General features: G+C 44.8%; 7 protein-coding genes across 7 annotated transcripts; 1 reads left to right on the forward strand and 6 right to left on the reverse strand.

Annotated features, from left to right (window-relative positions):
* Positions 1-232: 232 nt before the first annotated feature.
* On the reverse strand, positions 233-2,604 carry M431DRAFT_535522 (hypothetical protein; the record flags this gene model as incomplete). The annotated part of the gene is made up of 5 exons (XM_024920957.1): positions 233-419; positions 500-860; positions 920-2,281; positions 2,330-2,522; positions 2,571-2,604. 5 exons carry the CDS (start codon positions 2,602-2,604, stop codon positions 279-281), a joined length of 2,091 nt encoding a protein of 696 aa, XP_024768297.1. The 3' UTR covers positions 233-278.
* A 608-nt stretch (positions 2,605-3,212) lies between these two features.
* On the reverse strand, positions 3,213-4,767 carry M431DRAFT_501080 (hypothetical protein; the record flags this gene model as incomplete). The annotated part of the gene is made up of 3 exons (XM_024917984.1): positions 3,213-4,134; positions 4,210-4,455; positions 4,565-4,767. 3 exons carry the CDS (start codon positions 4,765-4,767, stop codon positions 3,213-3,215), a joined length of 1,371 nt encoding a protein of 456 aa, XP_024768298.1.
* Positions 4,768-5,360: 593 nt separating this feature from the next.
* M431DRAFT_99668 (hypothetical protein) lies at positions 5,361-6,534 on the forward strand (the record flags this gene model as incomplete). Its single annotated transcript, XM_024925182.1, has 3 exons — positions 5,361-5,484; positions 5,541-5,560; positions 5,617-6,534. The coding sequence occupies 3 exons, from the start codon at positions 5,361-5,363 to the stop codon at positions 6,532-6,534; spliced, it is 1,062 nt and encodes a 353-aa protein (XP_024768299.1).
* A 170-nt stretch (positions 6,535-6,704) lies between these two features.
* On the reverse strand, positions 6,705-10,405 carry M431DRAFT_535524 (hypothetical protein; the record flags this gene model as incomplete). The annotated part of the gene is made up of 8 exons (XM_024920958.1): positions 6,705-7,408; positions 7,481-7,677; positions 7,738-8,309; positions 8,361-9,201; positions 9,274-9,966; positions 10,022-10,057; positions 10,111-10,229; positions 10,285-10,405. 8 exons carry the CDS (start codon positions 10,403-10,405, stop codon positions 6,733-6,735), a joined length of 3,255 nt encoding a protein of 1,084 aa, XP_024768300.1. The 3' UTR covers positions 6,705-6,732.
* Positions 10,406-12,193: 1,788 nt separating this feature from the next.
* M431DRAFT_128071 (hypothetical protein) lies at positions 12,194-13,358 on the reverse strand (the record flags this gene model as incomplete). Its single annotated transcript, XM_024912357.1, has 3 exons — positions 12,194-12,723; positions 12,776-12,999; positions 13,055-13,358. The coding sequence occupies 3 exons, from the start codon at positions 13,356-13,358 to the stop codon at positions 12,298-12,300; spliced, it is 954 nt and encodes a 317-aa protein (XP_024768301.1). The 3' UTR covers positions 12,194-12,297.
* Positions 13,359-14,281: 923 nt separating this feature from the next.
* Positions 14,282-16,079, reverse strand: M431DRAFT_535526 (hypothetical protein). The gene is made up of 4 exons (XM_024920959.1): positions 15,996-16,079; positions 15,363-15,920; positions 15,155-15,298; positions 14,282-15,089 (listed from the first exon to the last, which is right to left on the reverse strand). The coding sequence occupies exons 1-4, from the start codon at positions 16,053-16,055 to the stop codon at positions 14,352-14,354; spliced, it is 1,500 nt and encodes a 499-aa protein (XP_024768302.1). The 5' UTR covers positions 16,056-16,079; the 3' UTR covers positions 14,282-14,351.
* A 511-nt stretch (positions 16,080-16,590) lies between these two features.
* Positions 16,591-17,307, reverse strand: M431DRAFT_99546 (hypothetical protein; the record flags this gene model as incomplete). The annotated part of the gene is made up of 2 exons (XM_024925164.1): positions 16,591-16,964; positions 16,989-17,307. The coding sequence occupies 2 exons, from the start codon at positions 17,305-17,307 to the stop codon at positions 16,591-16,593; spliced, it is 693 nt and encodes a 230-aa protein (XP_024768303.1).
* Between the last annotated feature and the right edge of the window lie 2,249 nt (positions 17,308-19,556).

Here is a 19,556-nt window from a genome sequence, read left to right on the forward strand (position 1 = left end):
AAACTAATAGCAGCTTTTAGTTGCCTGTAAGTTCAGGTAACCATAATCAACAACTCCTAACTCTCAGGCAATTGAAAGGGAGTTCTTATCGGTGTATCCCTTGAGAAAACATCCACATATTTAATCTTACAACGTAAGTACAAGGTTCATTACGGGGTCTCAACATTCCGTTCTACCGTCTGCACCCTCGTCTTGCGCGCATTGACAGTATCTTAAGAGTTTTTGCAAACAGCTTGGGTAGCATGTTGTTGGCGATAATAAACCAGTAAAGTACAAAACTATCCTGAAAACCCGGTGAATGTACTAAACTGCGGGGGGCTGAACAGTTTGCCCATTTGGGTTTCCATCCAGTTATCAAAGGGTCCAAATTCAACACCTGGCAACTCGCTTCCGAAGATAATGCTACTGTAGGCGTCGTTCTGTGGCCTTCTGTTAGTATCATGAATATACTTATGAGAACCGGGCTTTTGTAATTATGATAGAAATCCCGTATACTCACTAATGAGACATCCATGTTCGGCCAGGCTTCAACACCATCATCACCCCAGTCCCACTGTAGACCAGTGAGCGGGCCTTGATCGATCTCGCGGTGGTAGTCTTTTTCCAATGGAGGAGATCCATTCACTGCAATGAACTGCCGTGAATGTTTGACCACCAGCCTCGCGCGACGATCTAGCTCGGCAGCAACTACATTTAGACGCTTCATTTGCACAATGCTGGACGCATCACTCATCCTGTCAAATATTCCCACGGCATACTTTGTGAGTTGCAAATCATCGTCCACCGCCTTGTGCATGGGATTCTCGAGGAGGTTGGCCAAAATAATAATCAAGGCCGAGAAATAGGCACATCCATTCGTCCTGTACCTGTTAGCGGGTCAAGCAGATTTCTAGTCTCGAGACTCGTTTCGCGAGCTTACCATATGCTACAATCGCTCAAGGGAGCCCGACACATCAGCATCATGCAGTGCCTGCTCATATGGACGCAGTATTTCCAGCCCCTAGGGAGGGGCGGAAGTGATCTGGGGCGGTCAATATCGTCACTCCCAAAGGATGAGGGCTTCAGACGCTTCCGCCACTCGGCATCGTGGCTCCACATCCCGTGAATCATAACTAGACATCCAAGGTACGAGAAGTGCGTCATGCAGAGCCAGAAAACCGTTGTGCGGTTGGCGTGCTCAGTTGCAACATCTGCCTGCAATTCGGGCGGCACTGTCAATCTCCAGCGCTCCAACTGATTGTGGAGGAGAGCAACGCGTCTTTGGCGTTCTTCTGGCGTGATCTTGGAGGCCCGGGTAGAGAAGAGTTGATCATATACTTGGCCCTGAACATGCGCCAATCGTAGCCGGAGTCGGAAGAAATTGACCAAGAAACGGCCATCTTTAGTGTAAACGTTGCCAGCTCCATCAGGGGGCATGTCAATTGGGAGGTCTAGGTCGATGTCATCGTCGGCTTGAACTGATGGCGTATGATGGCGAATACATATATCCTTATCAAACAAGTAGGCAATCCAAAAGACACGGCTGCGCTGAAGGGCGTCATCAGGGCTGTTGTGTTGGTGATCTCGACTGTGGAGGCGCAGGCGATGGGCGAGACGAATTGCCGTCCCAATAAGCACCACTGCAGGGCTTGAATCTTTCAGGCTGTTGAAAATGATGACTAGTCCTAGTATAACCTGCAAGCTAAGCAAGTCCACGTCTCGAGTGACCAACTCTGAGAGAACTGATTGGACATTGTTGACATACTTAGCCACTTGGCCATCTTCATTTTGTAAGTCGAGATCATCAGAAGGAGAAATGGGCAAGCGAGTGCCCAGCGCCAGCACGATATTTATAGCTGCCCATGTCTTTCGAGGATTTTGACATTCAGATCCGTAATAATCATGTAGCTTGCGAAGGAACGTTGTTTGCGAGAAGAGCGGCATCAATGAGTTTATATGGGTGAAATAGTGTTCTATGATGGGCTGAATTTCCTCAAAGGGCGGAAGGTGAGGATATGAGTTGGTCCACTTCGTGTTAGACATAGGGGTCTCAGATGCAGCCAAATCAACTGGGTGAATCACACTAGAGAGCTGACTCAAAACGCCGTTGAAATCATTGTCAAAATGAGTTAGGGGCTGGTCGGGCAGCTGATTTGGCACTGGAAATGGTGACCGTGCTGTAGTCACCAGGGACGGTGTCTCTTGAGATTGGGTAGTAGCCGCAGTCACGGCACCAAGGATTTGTTCGATTCGTTCCTCCATGCGAGCAAGCCTCAATTCAATGCTTTCGATTCGCCTCGTCCTTTTGTAGTTAGCTAACGTCAAGCACATTTACGTCCAACCTACATACCCATCTTGACTGGCTATGGCGGCATGATCAGGAGCTATCGGGGAACAATGTAACTCCACTGGTTGTGGCCGAGCGGATTTGAAGCGTTTTCGCGCTCGCGTAGTGCAGCATTCCGCCTTGTAAAGCCGGCAGTTGGAGCAGGTTGGCTCAAGCATATCGCATTTGATCTTCTTGAAGAAACATAAGTCGCAGGCTTCATAGTCGGTTAGCTAATTTTATCAAGACAGAGACTTCCTCATACCTTTTCGCCTATTCACTTGGTAGGCTACTTCCATCATATAAGTTCTGTAACTGACAGGTTAAGATGATGAAACTAGTAGACTCAACAAGAAGGGGCAGATTATTTGTGTACTGTACAGCGTACTAAGCCCAGGCATTATTAAGCTTTGAAGGATGTGAACCTCACAAGTTTCTCCATAATTCCGACCTGACTAATACCAATACAGTATCTATTGTAGGCAAGATAGACGCTGGTTCCGTGCCGCTGATGAAATGATCGTCTCTTGGGCTTAGGCTAATGGCCCATACGTGGACAGCCAATAGCGTCCAGCCCAATGCCTCAATACAGGCGGAATCATTAGTCGACAACAGCTAACTCGGCACTAAAGCTCCGTTGAATCCCATATCCAGCTGTATTTCGTAGGATGATAATTCCAGACGCCACATGGGCTATATCTCAAAATCCAAAATATATAAATGTGAATAGACGTGAACCGATTATATACTCCCGTGTGGTAGTGACACGTGTGTTATCCATGATGGCAAGTGGTATTACACTGCTTGAGATAGCTACGTTACTCTCCTACTTCGAGGTACGAAGCACAGTCTCAGAAATGTCCCTTATGGCCTCTCTGTCAACGGAGTACCGTAGATTCCTGGACTTTCAAGGACTCTCATATGGCGTGCTGTTAGCGGAAGTCACCAAGGGAAACCACGGGCGCTTCCTTTCATGGTCCACAATGGCAGCTGCTTCGTGAGCCTCTTTGTCTTTCAAGAAGGACTTGATTGCCTCCTCATCGCTTGAGTCAAACGGTTGGAAACCAGAAGCCACTTGTTGCATCTGGGCACCAGCCAAGATGAGCCCAAGCGTACTATCGTTGTCAAAGGGAGATACTGGCTTGACTACACTCGTCACTCTCCCACTGAGCAGATCTTTTCCGATCCAAGGCTCTTGAGCAGCCGGGCGGGCGATACCGACGGCATCCACCGTGCTCAACGCGTTTACCATCGCATCGACTGTTCGCAACCCTCCCGTAATAAAAACTTTGGTGCGGCGCTCTGCAGCCGTCTTTCCCAACTGCGGAACGATTAACTCGGCAAATCGGAGGAAGAAAGCCTCACGATTTATTGTTGTCTCTTTAGTCCACTCATGGCCTACTTTCTCCAAAGTACCACCGCTCAGTTCGACAAAGTCCATCCCGACCTCATCTTGTAACACGCGGCATACTTCGGCGGCCTCGGCTGCTCCGAAGCCGCCCTCTTGGAACTCGACACTGTTGAGCTTGACGCCGACGATGAAGGATGGTGATGTTCTCGCGCGGATTCTCTTGGATATCTCTAGCAAGAATCGCATACGGTTGGCCAGAGAGCCTCCATAGCTGTCCACCCTCTTGTTTGTGCGCGGCGATAGAAACTGTGCGATCACGTAACCATGGGCGCCGTGTAGCTGAATTCCATCGAAGCCTGCAGCTTCCAAGTATTCCGCTGCGTGCACAAATCCTTCGATGAGGAAGTCAATATCCGCTTGAGTTGCTTCTCGTGTTGTCACAAACATTGTATTTTGTGCATCCGTGGCTTTCAAGCTACTTATTAATATGATTCCGAATAACCATGAAACGTTTATCGCGCCTTAACAAAACTTACGATAGGGCACGACGGACGGTGCAATTGCCGCTGTTCGCGAGTTTGCGGCCAGAGCTTGGCGTCCTGCATAAGATAGCTGCGCTACCATGAGTGAACCACCGGCTTTTCCAGCAGAAGCCAATTCTTTGTAGGCCTCAAAGCGCGGTCCATGAAAAGGGTGAGATGCATCGATAATGAGATCGCCCTGTAAGTGTGGCAAGGTTGAACTGATCTGAATGTTACCCGTAAGTATCATCCCAAACCCATTTTTGTGTTCGCCCCATCTAAGTAGTTTGTCAGAGAGCCAAAAATTGGGAATAAGATGGATCCCAGCACAGTATGAACTGTCACAGAACAATGTGCATGTCCAGTTCAGGTAGCTTTGGCACTTACCTTCTATATAATTCTTTTATTTTCTCAGTAGGGATTCCACTAGCTTCTATGTTTTCAAAGTCCCAGGTTGCAAGCGTCTCGCCCATAGATGCCTTGAAGATTCGACCATTCATAGTCTGTTTGGAGAAATGGAATGTAAGCGGTTCCCTCAGGTTCGCCTGCTTTGCGGCGTCGCCACTGTCCTGATACCTTTGCATTGCCATTTTAAGTGTGATGTTCAGAATAGAGAAATATATCTCAGACGTAGTTGGATAATTTGAGACCCAAAGTTGAAATTATTCCCATTATGAAGTTTTAAATTTATTAGACACAATGCTCACATCTTAGATATTTGTGGAACTCCGTGAAGCGCCGTGTATCGCCGTGCTCCGTACAACGCCGTGCAACGCCGTAGGTGAGATGCTCCTAACTATATAGAGCTAGTAGAGTTGATCTTGAAGGTCAAAAAGCCTCGCCACATGGGTCCTTGAGCCATATTGCAGTATTGCGGCGAGAAAAATGAACATCGCTTTATAAGCTGGGATGCCAGGGACTCCACGGCGCCATGGCGACTCAAATTGCGCCACAGCCCGGAAGCTTATCAGCCGAGTCTTCTAAGCACGAAGTAGAGGGGAATTGGAACATATTGCACAAAGATTTGCATATAGAGGGATATATCAGATTATGTTCTCTCTTCAAAGTTTTGTCTATATAACCGTATCTCCATGGGCGGCAATTTGAACGAAGAAAAATACCAGCCCGTCTCGTAACCATAAAATAACTTCATAGCTTCAGCTGCCAAGTTTGCTTCTATACGATGGCTGAAGAGATTCCTAAGACATCTAAACAGTGGAGAGTCACTGGTTATGATGGATTTGATGCCCTGAAGTTCATGGAGGAAGAAGTCCCCATCCTTTCCGATAATTACGTACTCGTTAAAAGTAAGCCATCTTTCCCTCTGGAAATAATACAGGGCCATGCCATTAACCGGAACCAGTCCAAGGCGCATCACTGAACGTGAGTCTATGTTATAAATGCATTGTTCAAATGACGTAAGCTGATCTTATGTATAGTTTCGTGACATTATCATTCCTCTTGGCAAGTATCCATTCTCTCAAAAGCCCAACGTCGTTCCCGGGTCGGATGGAGCCGGAATAGTCATCGCGGTTGGCAAAAATGTTACGCGATTCAGACCAGGGGATAAGGTTGTTACGATCCTCAACCAAAGACATTTGGCGGGGTCAATGGATGCTCAAGCCGCTGATTCAGGGCTTGGTGGATCAATCGATGGAACGTTGCGCTCAGTTGGTGCGTTTGACGAGCAGGGACTTGTCAAGATGCCAGAAAGCTTGAATTTCATCGAGGCTGCCACCCTTAGCTGCGCCGGTCTAACTGCCTGGAATGCTCTTTTCGGATTATCAGCCAAGCAGCTCATGGCAGGCCAATGGGTTTTAACACAAGGTACAGGAGGAGTCAGCTTATTTGCTGTCCAGTTTGCCAAACTGGTTGGCTCTAGAGTCATTGCAACAACGAGCTCTGACGAGAAGGCCAAACTACTTAAAAGACTAGGTGCCGATCACATCATCAACTATCAAGAGACGCTAGACTGGGGAGAAGTCGCCAAGGAACTGACTGGAGGAATTGGTGTAGATTTAGTCGTCGAGGTTGCAGGAGCATCAACAATGAAGCAGAGCGTTGCTAGTTTGAAGCTTGATGGTATTATGAGCGTTGTTGGTTTCGTTGGAGGCGAGGGCAACGGAGCAGAAGTTCCAAATTTGTTAGATCCGTGGCTTAAACATTACACGGTTCGCGGCATCTCAGTCGGTAGTCGGCAGCAAATGGAGGCTATGTGCCTTGCTATTGAGGCCAATTTGGACAAGCTTCGGCCGATTGTTGACTCACGGGTATTTGAACTTGAAGAGCTCAGGGATGCCTACAAGTATTTGCAAGCTGGAGAGAATTTAGGGAAAGTTTGTATTAATATAGAATAATGCGTAATCAATCCCAAAAGAACACACTATCAGTCAATTTTCCCTTCCTTTCATTAGCCGTCTTACATATAAGAAAAGTATTTTGGACAACGGTATTCCAGCCTATAAACTTAGCCCACAGTCTTATAAACAGTCATTAAATAGTACTAATATGCGATCTTCGGAAGCATCGCTGGTTCAATAATAGCTATGACACTTCTAGTCAAAAACGTCAATCGCATATCGTTCGCTGGTGATACGTTCAAACCACTCCATTGCTTCCTTCTTTCCCATTGGTACCCCTTTCGTTTCAAGTTTATTTGACAAGATACGAATCAAAGTTTCTCTGACCCCGTCTGCCATTACGTTAGAGCCACAAACATAGATCTTAGCATTGCTGTCCCACAGCTGCGTGACATTCTGTCGTTCATGCCAGATGCGGTCTTGCACATATTTACATCCGTGAGAAGCTTCGGGTTGACGGCTATAGGATCGGAAAACAGTAACAGCGCCAGCGGCTTCCCACGTGCAGAACTCATCATAATATAAATTGTCGTCCAAAGGGTTTCGGCAGCCATAAAAGAGAACTGCCGGGGCAAGCGAGCGTCCGCTTTTCAGAATGATGGAACGCTCTTCGATGAAAGCCCGAAATGGAGCAATACCAGTACCAGTGGCAATGCAAATTATTGGCGTTTTGCTGGAGTCAGCTGGCATACGGAATGCACCTTGAGCAGCACGGATAGAGACCTGGAGTCGATCCCCCGGTGCAAGCGACGACAAATACGACGATGTAACACCAATATATCGGCCGTTCCCAGACAATGCAGGGCTATCAATGACCGAATACGTTAAAGTTGCCGTTGTAGGATCTGAAAGTGGAGAGGATGAAATTGAACTGCACAATTTATTTAGGTTAGAAAGAATTGAAGAATATTTAACAGTGGAAGTTTGCAAGGTTGATTCTTACTATTTTCGTACTCTCATAGGTGGTAGAAGGAGGAGGAAATGGTTGAAAGGTATTGAAAGGTCTGGAAATTGCTCGGCAATGTCAAGTATAGAGACGCGTTTGAGCCTAACCTCCGTCTCATAGGCATTGGTAGCCAGGTGATAAAGCTCCTGTTTCGACTTGCCATCCTCAGCAATAAGATAGAGACTAAGAACATTCTAAGTCGAAATGTCAGATGAAGAGCTCGGAAATAGTATCTTTTCTAGCATTGTACAAACCCGTTTAGTCGCTGGTTGTCCAAGTTCCACGTAGGATGTCAACAGACTCGATATAGGGATACTAGTATCCGTTGGGAGGGTGGTTGGTTCTGAAGCCGTGATAACAACATGGGAGTCCCATGCCAAGCTGAAGCGCCGTATAGCTCGCAATACTGTTTCCTTTGGGTTGTGAGGAAGTACGGCGAGGTAATCACCTGTTGCGTAAGTTATATCGCTGGGTAGTCTGACTTCGAGATGCTTCTTTTTGGAAAGCGATTTGCTGGCTACCAAAGTGCGGGCAGCCACCACAAACCCCTCTCTAGTATCTTGGCGGAGAGTTAAAGCTCTGGGAGTCGAAAAGGACACCGAGAGACCGGAAATGGGTGACTTGTCGTTTTCTGTACATCCGCCAAACTGCTTTTCGATTGCAGGCCAGAGAACTTCATCCTCCCAGGACTCAAAGTCACTGAACATATCTCTATCTTTGGCATTGGTGGTTCCCATTGAAACAATCCGGCGAGCACCGAGCTTCTCTAGAGTGACATCTACTAATTGAGGAATGCGATGATAAGATTTGACCCAATCGGAGTGACCTAAAACATATCAGCCAGACAGCATAATAAGGGTTCAATAAGAAAGCATACCGCAGCCATAAACGGCGTAAGCAACGTTGTCTAATTTTTCTCCGTCCATATTTTGGATCCAGTCGACAAAATGGCCGGCATTATGTGGTGGTTGCCCCTCATATGAAGATGTGATGATGACAATTGGCCCGTCTGTAGGGAGTGCTTCTCTACCAGCATCCAATGTGTCCACTGTAGCCTTGAAGCCATGAGAAGAAGCATCATTTGCCAGTCGCTGAGCCATGAATTCACATGTTCCAGAATCCGAGCCGTAGAATATTGTCAATTTTGTGCCACCACTTACTTTCGCGACACTATTCAATGGACTTGCCGATAAATTCGAAGGCGATTGTTGATCCGAAGTTGGTAATGGGCCTTGCGTCTTCCCACTAAAAGCTCCAGCAAGCCGTGCTTCCAATTGGAAAGGCATAAGTCCGCCTCGAGGTATAGCTCGAATTTTGAAGTCTTTTGGCTTTATAGTCAGAGTTTCTTGTACGATTAGCGAATAAGACGGGTTGTCCATAACGAAGTTGAAGTTTTGCATAAGCATAGCGAGTGATAGAATCATCTCTTGCCAGGCAAACGGCCTCCCAATGCAGCTTCGTAGTCCAGTACCAAAGGGGCTCCAACAATGCGGATATTCTTTCATAAGGTGATTGAAGTTATCTTCCATCATTCTCTCTGGCACAAATTCGTTGGCGGTATCGCCGTAGACTTTCGGATCAAGGTGGGACTTTGCCAGCAGGCAGACGAGTTGTTCGCCAGCTTTGACCCGGTACTTGCCTCCAATGGTTTCATCTTTGGTTGCCTCTCTGGCAAATGCCGAGATTGGTGCATTAAATCGCAATGTCTCTCGAATGACCTGAGTTAGAAACACATGTTAGTACCAATTAGACCGAGAGCTTCGAAATGCGTTAATATGACTGATACACACCGCGGATAAGTACTTTAGCTTCCCAACATGATCTATCATGATCGGCCCACTCCCGACGACGTGATCAATCTCAGCCTGTACCTTGCGGTAAACGTCGGGGTTCGTTACTAATTGGTACATGGTGAACGAAAGCGTGGCGGCGGTGGTTTCGTGGCCTGCAACAAGAAACGTAATTAAATTGTCAATGATGCTCTGCTCTGTCATTTTGTGGCCAGTTTTAGGGTCCACGCCGTTGATCATGGCGTTTAAAAGATCTTTAGGATCACCAGTGGCATCCGGGGCTTTTTGCCTAGCTGCTAAGACCTGCCCAGCAGTCGATCGCAGGATTGCGATATTGGACTCAAACCTGCGATCTGCGGATTTATGAAGGATGGACGGTAAGACGCGCATGTTCCTGTCTCCGGCGGCTTTTAGTACAGCATACATTGCTTTAATAAACGGATGCATATCGTCTCGGTAATAGGAGTTAAATCGAAACCCCATGGAGCAGAGTGCAACAGTATCGAGGGTAAGACGTGTGAAGTCTTCTCCAACAGAAATCGGCGTAGATGAACCATAGCGCGCCCATTTCAGGGTAAGTTGGCTTGACACCTCATGCATATTGTCGAACATTCCTCGGATTGACATTGGCCCAAAAGCAGACATCAACACGCGGTGCGCAATTCCCCAATTTTCTTCTTCTTCTCCCGAAGACTGTGTGCTGTTAGTACATTGCTGCTAATTGCTCATCACGTTTAGGATTACCTACCGTAAAAAGCCCATCGTGTACAACAGCCCTGAGTTCCTGGAGTGGAAAAGTCAGAAGCAGAACCAATTAGATTGTATAAAGACATTTACCTCAAGATCACCTTGGATAGACTTTTTGAATCGGCTATCATCGCAGACTTCGTTGACGAACTCGTACGATGAAAGAATCACCAATTTGGTGCCACCGATAGATAATTTATATATTGGCCCTGCAAAGTTAGGAAATTTGGCCTTTGTATGCAGGTTACAGTATCCTTTGCGTACCGTATTTATTTGCGAGATGAAGAAGGGATCCAAGCGGGTATTCCAAATTAACATCTGGGATGTTACCCAGCAGCGGAATAGTTCGCGGTTGTGGGATGTTTGAGTTCTTTCTCGTGGTCATAATGTATATGTATTAGTCAGTCCGTTTCCAATACACTGTTGTGACGTGCTTGAATTGTAGACTTGAGATGGTCGGTATAAGAGATACTAGTTTTGTGGACTGAGGGATGAGGATATATATATGCGTGTGTGTATCTGTCTTGGAAATGCCACCACTTTGTGTGATTCGTAAGTCAGTCTATAGGAATGGGCTGACCCTGCAGACGACGACGATTGAGTCTTGACATACAAGATTTGGTATGCTCTGAAGCCCCTTGAACGACCCAGGACCAAGTGACAACCAATCTCAAGTTACGTCTGCGCCACTGTTGATTTGCCGCTAGCCGCGGAGGCCGATGCGAGGGGGCTGCAGATCATTAACCGGTATTGTTCGTCAGCCTAATACCACTCTATCTAATGTGTTTCCGTATAAAAGGAAATTAAGAACTCAAATGCTTCTATTTCTCTGATTTAGTATTTTCATATCAAAAGATGTTGACAAGAGATCCTTACATCCCTCGATGCGGCTATAAACTCTTGACGGCAACTTATCGCTGGGGACACCGCTATTGCCAGAGCAGCCTGTAATATCGGATATGTACTCGTATTGCGTGGCGGCATTCAATTTGCTCCTGCATTCATGGCATCAGCCGGTAGGCAGCGTCCAGCCCAGCCGATTGTGGTAGTTGCTTCTGGGCCGACTGGATGAGATATCTCAACCGGGAAGTCCAAGACAATCGGAACAAGTGATGATGGTGAGGCTCCAATGATGCAGAGAAAAGTATATAGCCAACCAATATCATTGAGAGGAGCCACCCAGACGAAAGCCAAGTGTCACAGAGTCATAATGACTCCCCTTTCGGAAGTGTCAAAGTAAATGATCCGAGCCATCGTCTCGTATACATTCTATACCGCCTATGGGAGGAGCCGCATTGTTCAACGCCCAATATAACATCATTGGTCAAGAATTTTGGTGTATCGACTATCAGTAGGATACTACAAGACCCAATAGCATCTACGTATTCGGCTATTTTGGTTGAATTCTTATAGCCGTCAAAGTGATTGTCAGCTTTCATTATGAATTGCGAATGAAGACAAGTAGCATTCCTTGAACGGATACGAAGTTCATTCGGCGAGCTTGAGGTTAAAGGGTGGCCTAAGTAAAGAGGCGAATGCTCCGAGCTCCACGAAGAGAAAAATATGTCCCGTATATTGCAACGCCTTCACGTCCAAAGTCTCCATACATTGCGAATAGACTTGCACATTTCAGTACACATAGCTATAGATTCAACAACATCCCCTCTAGTCAGCCAGTCACCCAATTTGTTGTCCCCTATTTGTGTTCAGGCATAAAATGATGTCTTTCCAATACTATAAACCGCTCCCTTTCTTACCTTGCCATTTCCTTCAGGTCGATACCCACGATGCAGCTATTCTAGATATGGAAGTCATTGCGCTCCAATGAGCCGTCAGAGCGGGGCGGCGTCCGCGGCAAGAGTTTTAGCTGGCTATGCGCGTTCTGATTCTCTGCCTTATGGGAACCTGAAAGTTGACTGATTACTTCGTCCCGCTGATCCTTCCGTCAGCTGCACAAAACCTGCCCCACCGTATTACACATTCCCTTCATACCATCTTCGTGCACATACAGCGGCACTTAGACGTCGCTGAAGCCCGCTTGTCTCTGCACGCAACTCCTTGGGGATCATAGGCACATGTTGACCTGTGATGAATAGCCTGTTCAAATTCATGAGGCCGTTTTACAAAAAGGAATGGGTGGCTATTTGAAAACTAAGCAATAAAATAACTATTTCCCTATGTAATATCTCGACTGGCCAAGTAATTGTCCCACCAACCACTTCTACTATCATCTATACTCTACGCAATACAAAATCTAGTCCGAGCCGTCCCTACAGCTTACTTGAGGCCGCTCACGATCTCTGTTGTGGGTGATAAAGGTCTTGACGAATCAACTGAGCATAGAGGCACTGTTTCCTGCGCGTCGATCTTCCTGGACCGCCTCACAAGAAACCACTGCATCGTCATCGCAGCCATTGCCCCATTCCAGACAAAAACGAGCACCATGCCGAGCGAAAATACCCATGAATCTGACAGAACGGCCGTGTCGCAAAGGCTCATGACCGCAAAGTCGTCGATGCCGTCGGGAAGCACGAAGCTCGATATCATGAGGATGGCCTGGCAAAGCGCAACATCGGCATAGTGGACATATCTGACACGGCGAGGAATGGACTCGAAAGTCGACAATCCTCTACTCATCCGCCGCAGGAAGAAGTAGATTATCACGTCGACAATTGTCAGAGACACGGTAACGAGGCCCACAATCTGCTCACTGGATGTTAGCTTCTCGAGGATGCTGTAACAATTGAACACTTACACCATGCTCCGAACTAAAATGATCTGCTGTCCCCTTGGCAAAAATGCCAGTAACCATGCCTCCAGCCACTAGCGGGGCGAAAACACCAAGCTGGAGAATCATCTGCCACCTATCGACAATTTTCTTATTCACAGGCCGGCCGATTAGATGACATAAAACAGTTGCCGAAGCCAGTAGAAGAATAATGGGATAGACGAGAAAGAAAGCAAGTGTCATGCAAATAACTGCTGTGCTGTTAGCTGAATGGAATCGTTGAATGGGACTGAGGCTCAGACTCACGATGGACCAAACCGAGAATGATGAACGTCGACTCTGATATGTCGTTGACGAGAAACTCGTCTTTTGCAAAGTCGATGGAGAAGGCGTTGCCAGAGCTACTGATGTTGCGTATGCCCAATGCGAAGTTTCTCATCGAGGCAGGAGGCTGTGAAATGTTGCCCTGCAGCAGGATTCTTAAGCCGGTGACACCAGGCTGGAGCCAGCACTGTTGGTCAGATGACAGAGTGTCTAGCTGGTCTTGCAAGAAGCTGGTAATGTAAAAGTCATCCTGCTTGATCGATGCGCGTGCTGGAGTCTTTGCCATTATCCCGTCCTGCGAGTTGTCAACTGGAAGCTTGATGCAGTTGACCGATAGGATAAACAAAAAGATCAACGCCCATCGGAGGGTCGAGGTTGATGCCATCGCCGCTGAAGTTGGCTGTATAAGAGCAACTGTGATTCGGTAATTTGGCACGTTTGAGCACACGCCCGACTGTTTGACAAGAAAATGTAGCGTCTGTACTTTGATACACACCGAGTTCCTCACGCTATAATTTGAGGCGGTAGTTGAAGTTGAGAGCTTGGGGTTTTATACATCACCGCGAACAATCAACGCCCAGCACATCCCATACCTTACGCGCGTCACCAATGCTTTCTTATTATAGCATTTGAACACCGCCATGTAATAAGACTGACAATGTCAGGGCGAAACAAGGGTTACAACTGCATGCAACCCAATCCATGGCACGTAGAGCAGGTAAGGCAACAAGGTCGCCGACTCCTTAAGTAAAGTTGTCAGAGTTGGTTGCTATTTGTTATTCCTTGCGATGAATTGCCAGGTAAGTAAGCCCTAATGAGTTGCTAGGCTCCGCCATGCATCCTTTTTCACTGCAATGTGTGCTTTATGTAGGTTATATACGTTTCTATTGCTTAACACCGGCAAGTATTTGTCATGGCGGGGTTCTGCAACGAGATGCCACGGAATCCGTGGGCCCCGCAGGCACAGACGGAGAGACAGATAGTCTACCCCTAAGCAGCGTCGTGTTTTGCAATAATTAGGATCATGCTGCGCGGTGAGGCATGTTGGGCTTGGGAAGATGTAGCATTGGCTGTACAAGGTTTCTCAAGGTGCCAGATACGAAATGATGCTGCACCCTCAATGCAGGAGCTTGAGAAAGTACCTTGTCAGCATCATCGCGCGACTATAAAATTTGCTGCCTATATGATACAAAAAAAAGGTTCAGTCGGGCCGGTTGGTTTGAAGTTTTATAGCTCTAAAAAGAGTTCAAATCCCATTTCAATCGTGCTCTTCTTGTTTCTAAATATCTCTTTCGCCATTGGTGTCCTTATCCAAAAAGTCAATCTCGCCGTTTATCTGCAGTACACGGGCTAGTAAAGCTGCTTGTAAGATGCCCGTCTCAACCCCCAATTCCTTCAGCTGTGTAATAGCCCAATCACGGTAGAGCCTCGAGGCCCATGGAACTGCCGAGACCACGTATAATGGCCACAATAAGAAGCCGCCCCTGGCAATAAAGCCTGCCTGCTGCCGCTCTCTGTCCGTGAACGAAAGAACACTAGCGCAGACCTCAGCTATGAGGGTGTTCATGGTATGCTGTGAGCGCAGGCGTTGATAGTCCACATTGGTTTCTCCTTTCGCCTGATCAAGCGTGTTTAGAATGAGTTCATTGGTAAGGATACGGAGGGTGTGGCAGTTGATCGCGTTTGATACGTGCACATCGGAATAAGAATTGACGCGTGCTGGGTTTGGTGTGTCTCTCGCTGCAAGACCCTGGTCAATTGCAATCCCATACGTAATGGATAATCTTTTTGACCAGTCTGCTAATTTGTCATCCAGAGTTGAAGCCCTGGAGATGATTGTAGGCCTATCCGTAAGTAGTTCATTGTCAACGGAAGCTCGCAGTGAGCATAGGTCTATGGCTAAATGGTGAAGTTGATCCTCGAATCCTTGGCTGGTGCTTTGCAAGTCCAGTGTCTTAGTAGACCATCGCTGAATCTCGTCAGGAATGTGCTGGGACCGTTGAAGAGCCTGGATTATCTAGGAGGCGATCAGGTCAGTAAGACTATAATCAGTGCAAAGATATCGACTAAACAGTTCCATACCGCGTGTGAGCGAAGATGTGAAAAGATGCGTATTCCAACAGCATCCATTAGTCGTTGCTGGGCGAACTGAGAAATAAGCGCCGTTGCCCCTGTGACATGGTTCGACCAGATATGCAGTGATTTTGGCGAGCAACACGCTATTGTCTAAAGAACGGTAATTATTTACAAACCTTGAGAATAAAATGAGACCCGGTAAGGAACCACTTACCTCATACAAAGCAAGAAGTAAGATGCTCACAAGAGTCTGATCTTGGATACGTAGAGTTTCATCTATCAAGGCCGCTTGGGTGAGCTGGATAGCGAGAACGTATTGTGCATTCGCTGCCAGCAATAGATCTCGGTTTCTTTGCAAATTTGCGATGCCTGCCATGCCGATAGCAACGATAGCAGTAGGCAGCGCCACGTCGCGAGCAATACCGTCATATATGACTGGAAGGTACTCGAGATGCCCACCACCCGAAATGGGATCTGTCAGCACGAAATTGAAGAAAAAGAAGCTTACAGCCTGATCTGTAATGGGAACGGAGAGGGCAGGTGTGATTAATCGTTTACTCTCATCCAGCTGACTAGGAGATTTAGCCTCCATGGGGTTGCCGACCAATTGGGTAGCGACCACAGGGCTCTTCACTTTGTGTTTGGCTTGGTTAGACTTGTGAATGGTCTGCCTAGTCTGGTCACGAAAGGTAAGATCAAGTTTGTCGCGGTAGCCCCCACAGACAGCTCCCTTCCTCAAACATCGCCCACAAGATGGAACGCCATGATCACACTCGAGGATGGCCAAGTTAGCTTCTGCGACATTTTTGAAGGAACAGCAGAGCGCGATGAGAATTGGTCTACTTACTTTTTTCTTCATAGTACGGCAATTACTACACCCTGTACTTGGCTTTCCTATATATACCATTGTGTGGCGGATTGTGAAGTACAGGTTACGATAAACAGAAGCTTAGCAATAAGGGAATTCTTGGTAAATTGCAAGTTGTATTGTCACTAGAGTGACGTAAGCTGATACAAATTGTAACTGAAGTCCGGAGTAAGGAGTTCTGGATTCCGCGGAGCTTTCAGAGACCCCCTGGTAGTCTGGGCTAATTTAGCCAGTCTTACTAACATACGTAGCAATTGGTATTTATTTATAGCTATATTGTTACGACTCATCCACCGCAAAGATTAGGCCAATAGCCGCAATCGCGATAATAAACTCGGTGCAAAGGCTCGGGCCCTGAAAAATATATATACATATGTATATTTTACTTCAACTTCCATCAGTCACATATGAATACAGTTAGCGTTTACAAAAAAATGTATTGATGATAAATTCAGATTGGGTCTTGATTACTAGCAACATTGTATTGTAATATTGGACTCATGCCGACCAGACTCTATCACCAGCACAATCCTGAGCTTTTGCCCTTCGCATACCAAATCCAGAAGCCTGTTTATTATACCTCTTCCATTGTTGTCGTCTCGTCGACAGCATTGGCGAAAGGCCTGTATGCTTCTTCATCGATTTGGGCCATAGTAGACTGGGTAGTCTTGTTGTACTTTAATCCGTAAAACTGAGCGAAGCTCATGATCAAAGGATGCCATTTATCGGGGTCAATTCGGTTAGAGTATCCATCCCAGCGAATGCTCTCATGGACGTGCGTTTGCAAAACCATCACTTCCAGTGAGATAAACCCCCTTATATCCATGTCACCCATCATGTCGTATACTCCTTTCAATTCTGCTTCCATCTGAGCCGGACACTCTGCAATTCGAGGCAGCCGAACCACGTTGGAAGCCGTAGGAGTCAACCCTGCACGTGAAAATTTGTCTTTCACATACTGGTATCCTTAACTGCGTTTAAAGTACAAGTATCCCATGTCCTCCGTGGCCGTCGTCACCGCTTTCGAACCGGTAGTCATTGCCAAGGCATTAACCGCTCCGACCATGGTATCGTCAGCCATGTTGATCACGCACTGCTTGGTTCTAATCAGGTTGATGGTCGATTGTGAATCAGCACCTAGACCAAGCATGCATCGATTTCCGAGCCACCAGGCCGAGGACATAGGCGCAATGTTGAAAGTCCCGTCCTCGTTCTCGGTGGTGATGAGTACGACGGGCGTGCCCCAATAGTAAATTGGTGGCGAGATTGTCGAAGTCGGAGGAGTAGACATTGTCGTTTTCTTTATGATCTTGGCAAGGAACGTGATGATGTCAACAGTGTGTGAGGTGGAGTGTATGGAAGCTCTGCAGTTTGCGATTTAGATTGGAAGCTGTGTATTTATATTTCAAGTTTTCACGGGTTGCCCCTTCACTCTTCCCACTAATATCAAAGCCGGACATGTTGCCATCAACACCTACTTTCATGGCAATGCCACTGTGGAACTGTTCCAGCATCCACGTGCCCTTTGTTTCTTTCATTATCCGCCCCACGTTGCAGATATCATTCCCATGTTCATTGCCCACTTTGAAGACAACTACAATTTATCCATGTCCTTTGTTGTAGATATGGGCATTAGGCTGTAAGCAGGTAGAATAGCCAACGGTTTACTAGGTAGTAATACATTACACACTCATTGGATAGTTAAATTTCGAGCTTATCGATTGCAACTTCCTCGGTATTCAAGTCTTATCAAAACATTATCATGGCATGATTCAATGTAGTCTAAATGAAGCGTTGCTCTCAAACAATGTGTGCTTTCCCACAAACGTCGTAGTTCCTATCTTGGCTGTTCCAGGCCCGCGTTGGACACAAGTTCGTCAAAGGGCTGAATTATCAAGATATCCGCGGAGTTCTAGAGTTGCGTTATATGTGACCAATCACAAGGGGCAACGTGAAATCACCCATTAGGATATTACCGCGGTTATGCTATTTGGGGTAACTTGGCGAGATATTCGGTGCATGGGTCAAAGACAGTTGCTACGGTTATGACCAGGGACTGGTACCCACGTGGTAGATAATTTGCATTTCTTCACATGCTTAGAAATATACTATACCCTTTAAATCCAATCAAAGATGCCAACCTAAGGACTATCTAAGAATCCACAAATGGCTGAGGAGAAACTGAAGATAAAGCCCGCAGTGAATCTTCGTATATATTTAATGCTAATTACATTTAGAAACGTGTGACGAACCGGGTCCTATAGGTTAGTATAGGTTAGCTGTTTCCAAGGGATAAACCTTAGAGTGGTTTTATGGTTTATGTTGGCGGAGTAATTAGGTTGGTAAATAGGTAATTTTATTACCAGCTAGTAATATAAATAAGAATAGATATCTGTGTTCTAATTTAATTATATTATAAGTGCTGTAATAATAACTAGCTATTTAAGTATTTTAATAAGTAATATAAAGTAAACTTATATATTTAGTTAACTTAGATAAAATTAATATATAAAATATTAATCCTTTTTTAAATTAATAAATAGTTTATTAATTTACTATTAAATTAAGAAGTTATATTTTAATCCTTTTTTAATTAGTTAAAGGATTAAAGTTAATTTAGTTTAGACTAATCTATTAGCCTATTATTATAACCTTAAGAGTTAGGTTATAATATAATATCCCTTTTTTATTAGTTTTATCCTTAAAACTTTATTATATTTAGTATAAGTAGCTACTTCCCCCTTATTTTTATTAATATTTTTATTTTTCCCTTATATTTATATATCTTTATTAATTATTATATTAGGTATTTATAAAAAATTCTATCCTAAGATAAAGTATTATAATATTTTTTTAGAAATTATTTTATTTTATTTTATTAAAATAAAAAATTATATATATTATTTTAATAAAAAAAAGTAGAGCTTCTTAAAGTATTAAATATTTAAAAAAGATTTTACTTATTATATTAAATATATAAAGGATAATAAATCCTTATATAATATATATTTATTATCGTTAGCTTAGCTTTAAAAAATTACTTTATTTTATACTTAATATAAAAATATTTTTAAAAAGGCTAAAAAAAAATATAAAATAGTTAATGTAAAGATTAAATATCTTTATAAATAGAAATATTTATAATTAAAGAAGATAATTTATATAGTTACATAGGGTATTAATAATTTAAAGGAGTTAAATAAGGTTAAATATAAGGAAGTAGAGGTCGCTTACTAGGCTGCTATAGTATAGTTAGTAAAAGGTTTTTTTAAAGTTATCCTTGCTTTTTTAAAATTAGTAGATTATTTAAAATATTAATAATAAATCCTAAGCTAGTATAATCCCTAGGCTTTAATAAAGTTTTTCTACTAGCGTTATTAAGTTTTTAAAATATTTTATAAGTTTTTATATTTTTTCTTTTTCTTCCCTTTTTTTTTATTATACTTTATAATATTATTTACTATTTTCTCCTATTTTTATTATATTAATATTCTTTACTTTATATTTTTCTTCTTTTTCTTTAATAATAATTTTATCTTA

The sequence above is a fragment of the Trichoderma harzianum genome (genome assembly GCF_003025095.1).
Source record: "Trichoderma harzianum CBS 226.95 unplaced genomic scaffold M431scaffold_24, whole genome shotgun sequence".
Lineage (NCBI taxonomy): Eukaryota > Fungi > Ascomycota > Sordariomycetes > Hypocreales > Hypocreaceae > Trichoderma > Trichoderma harzianum.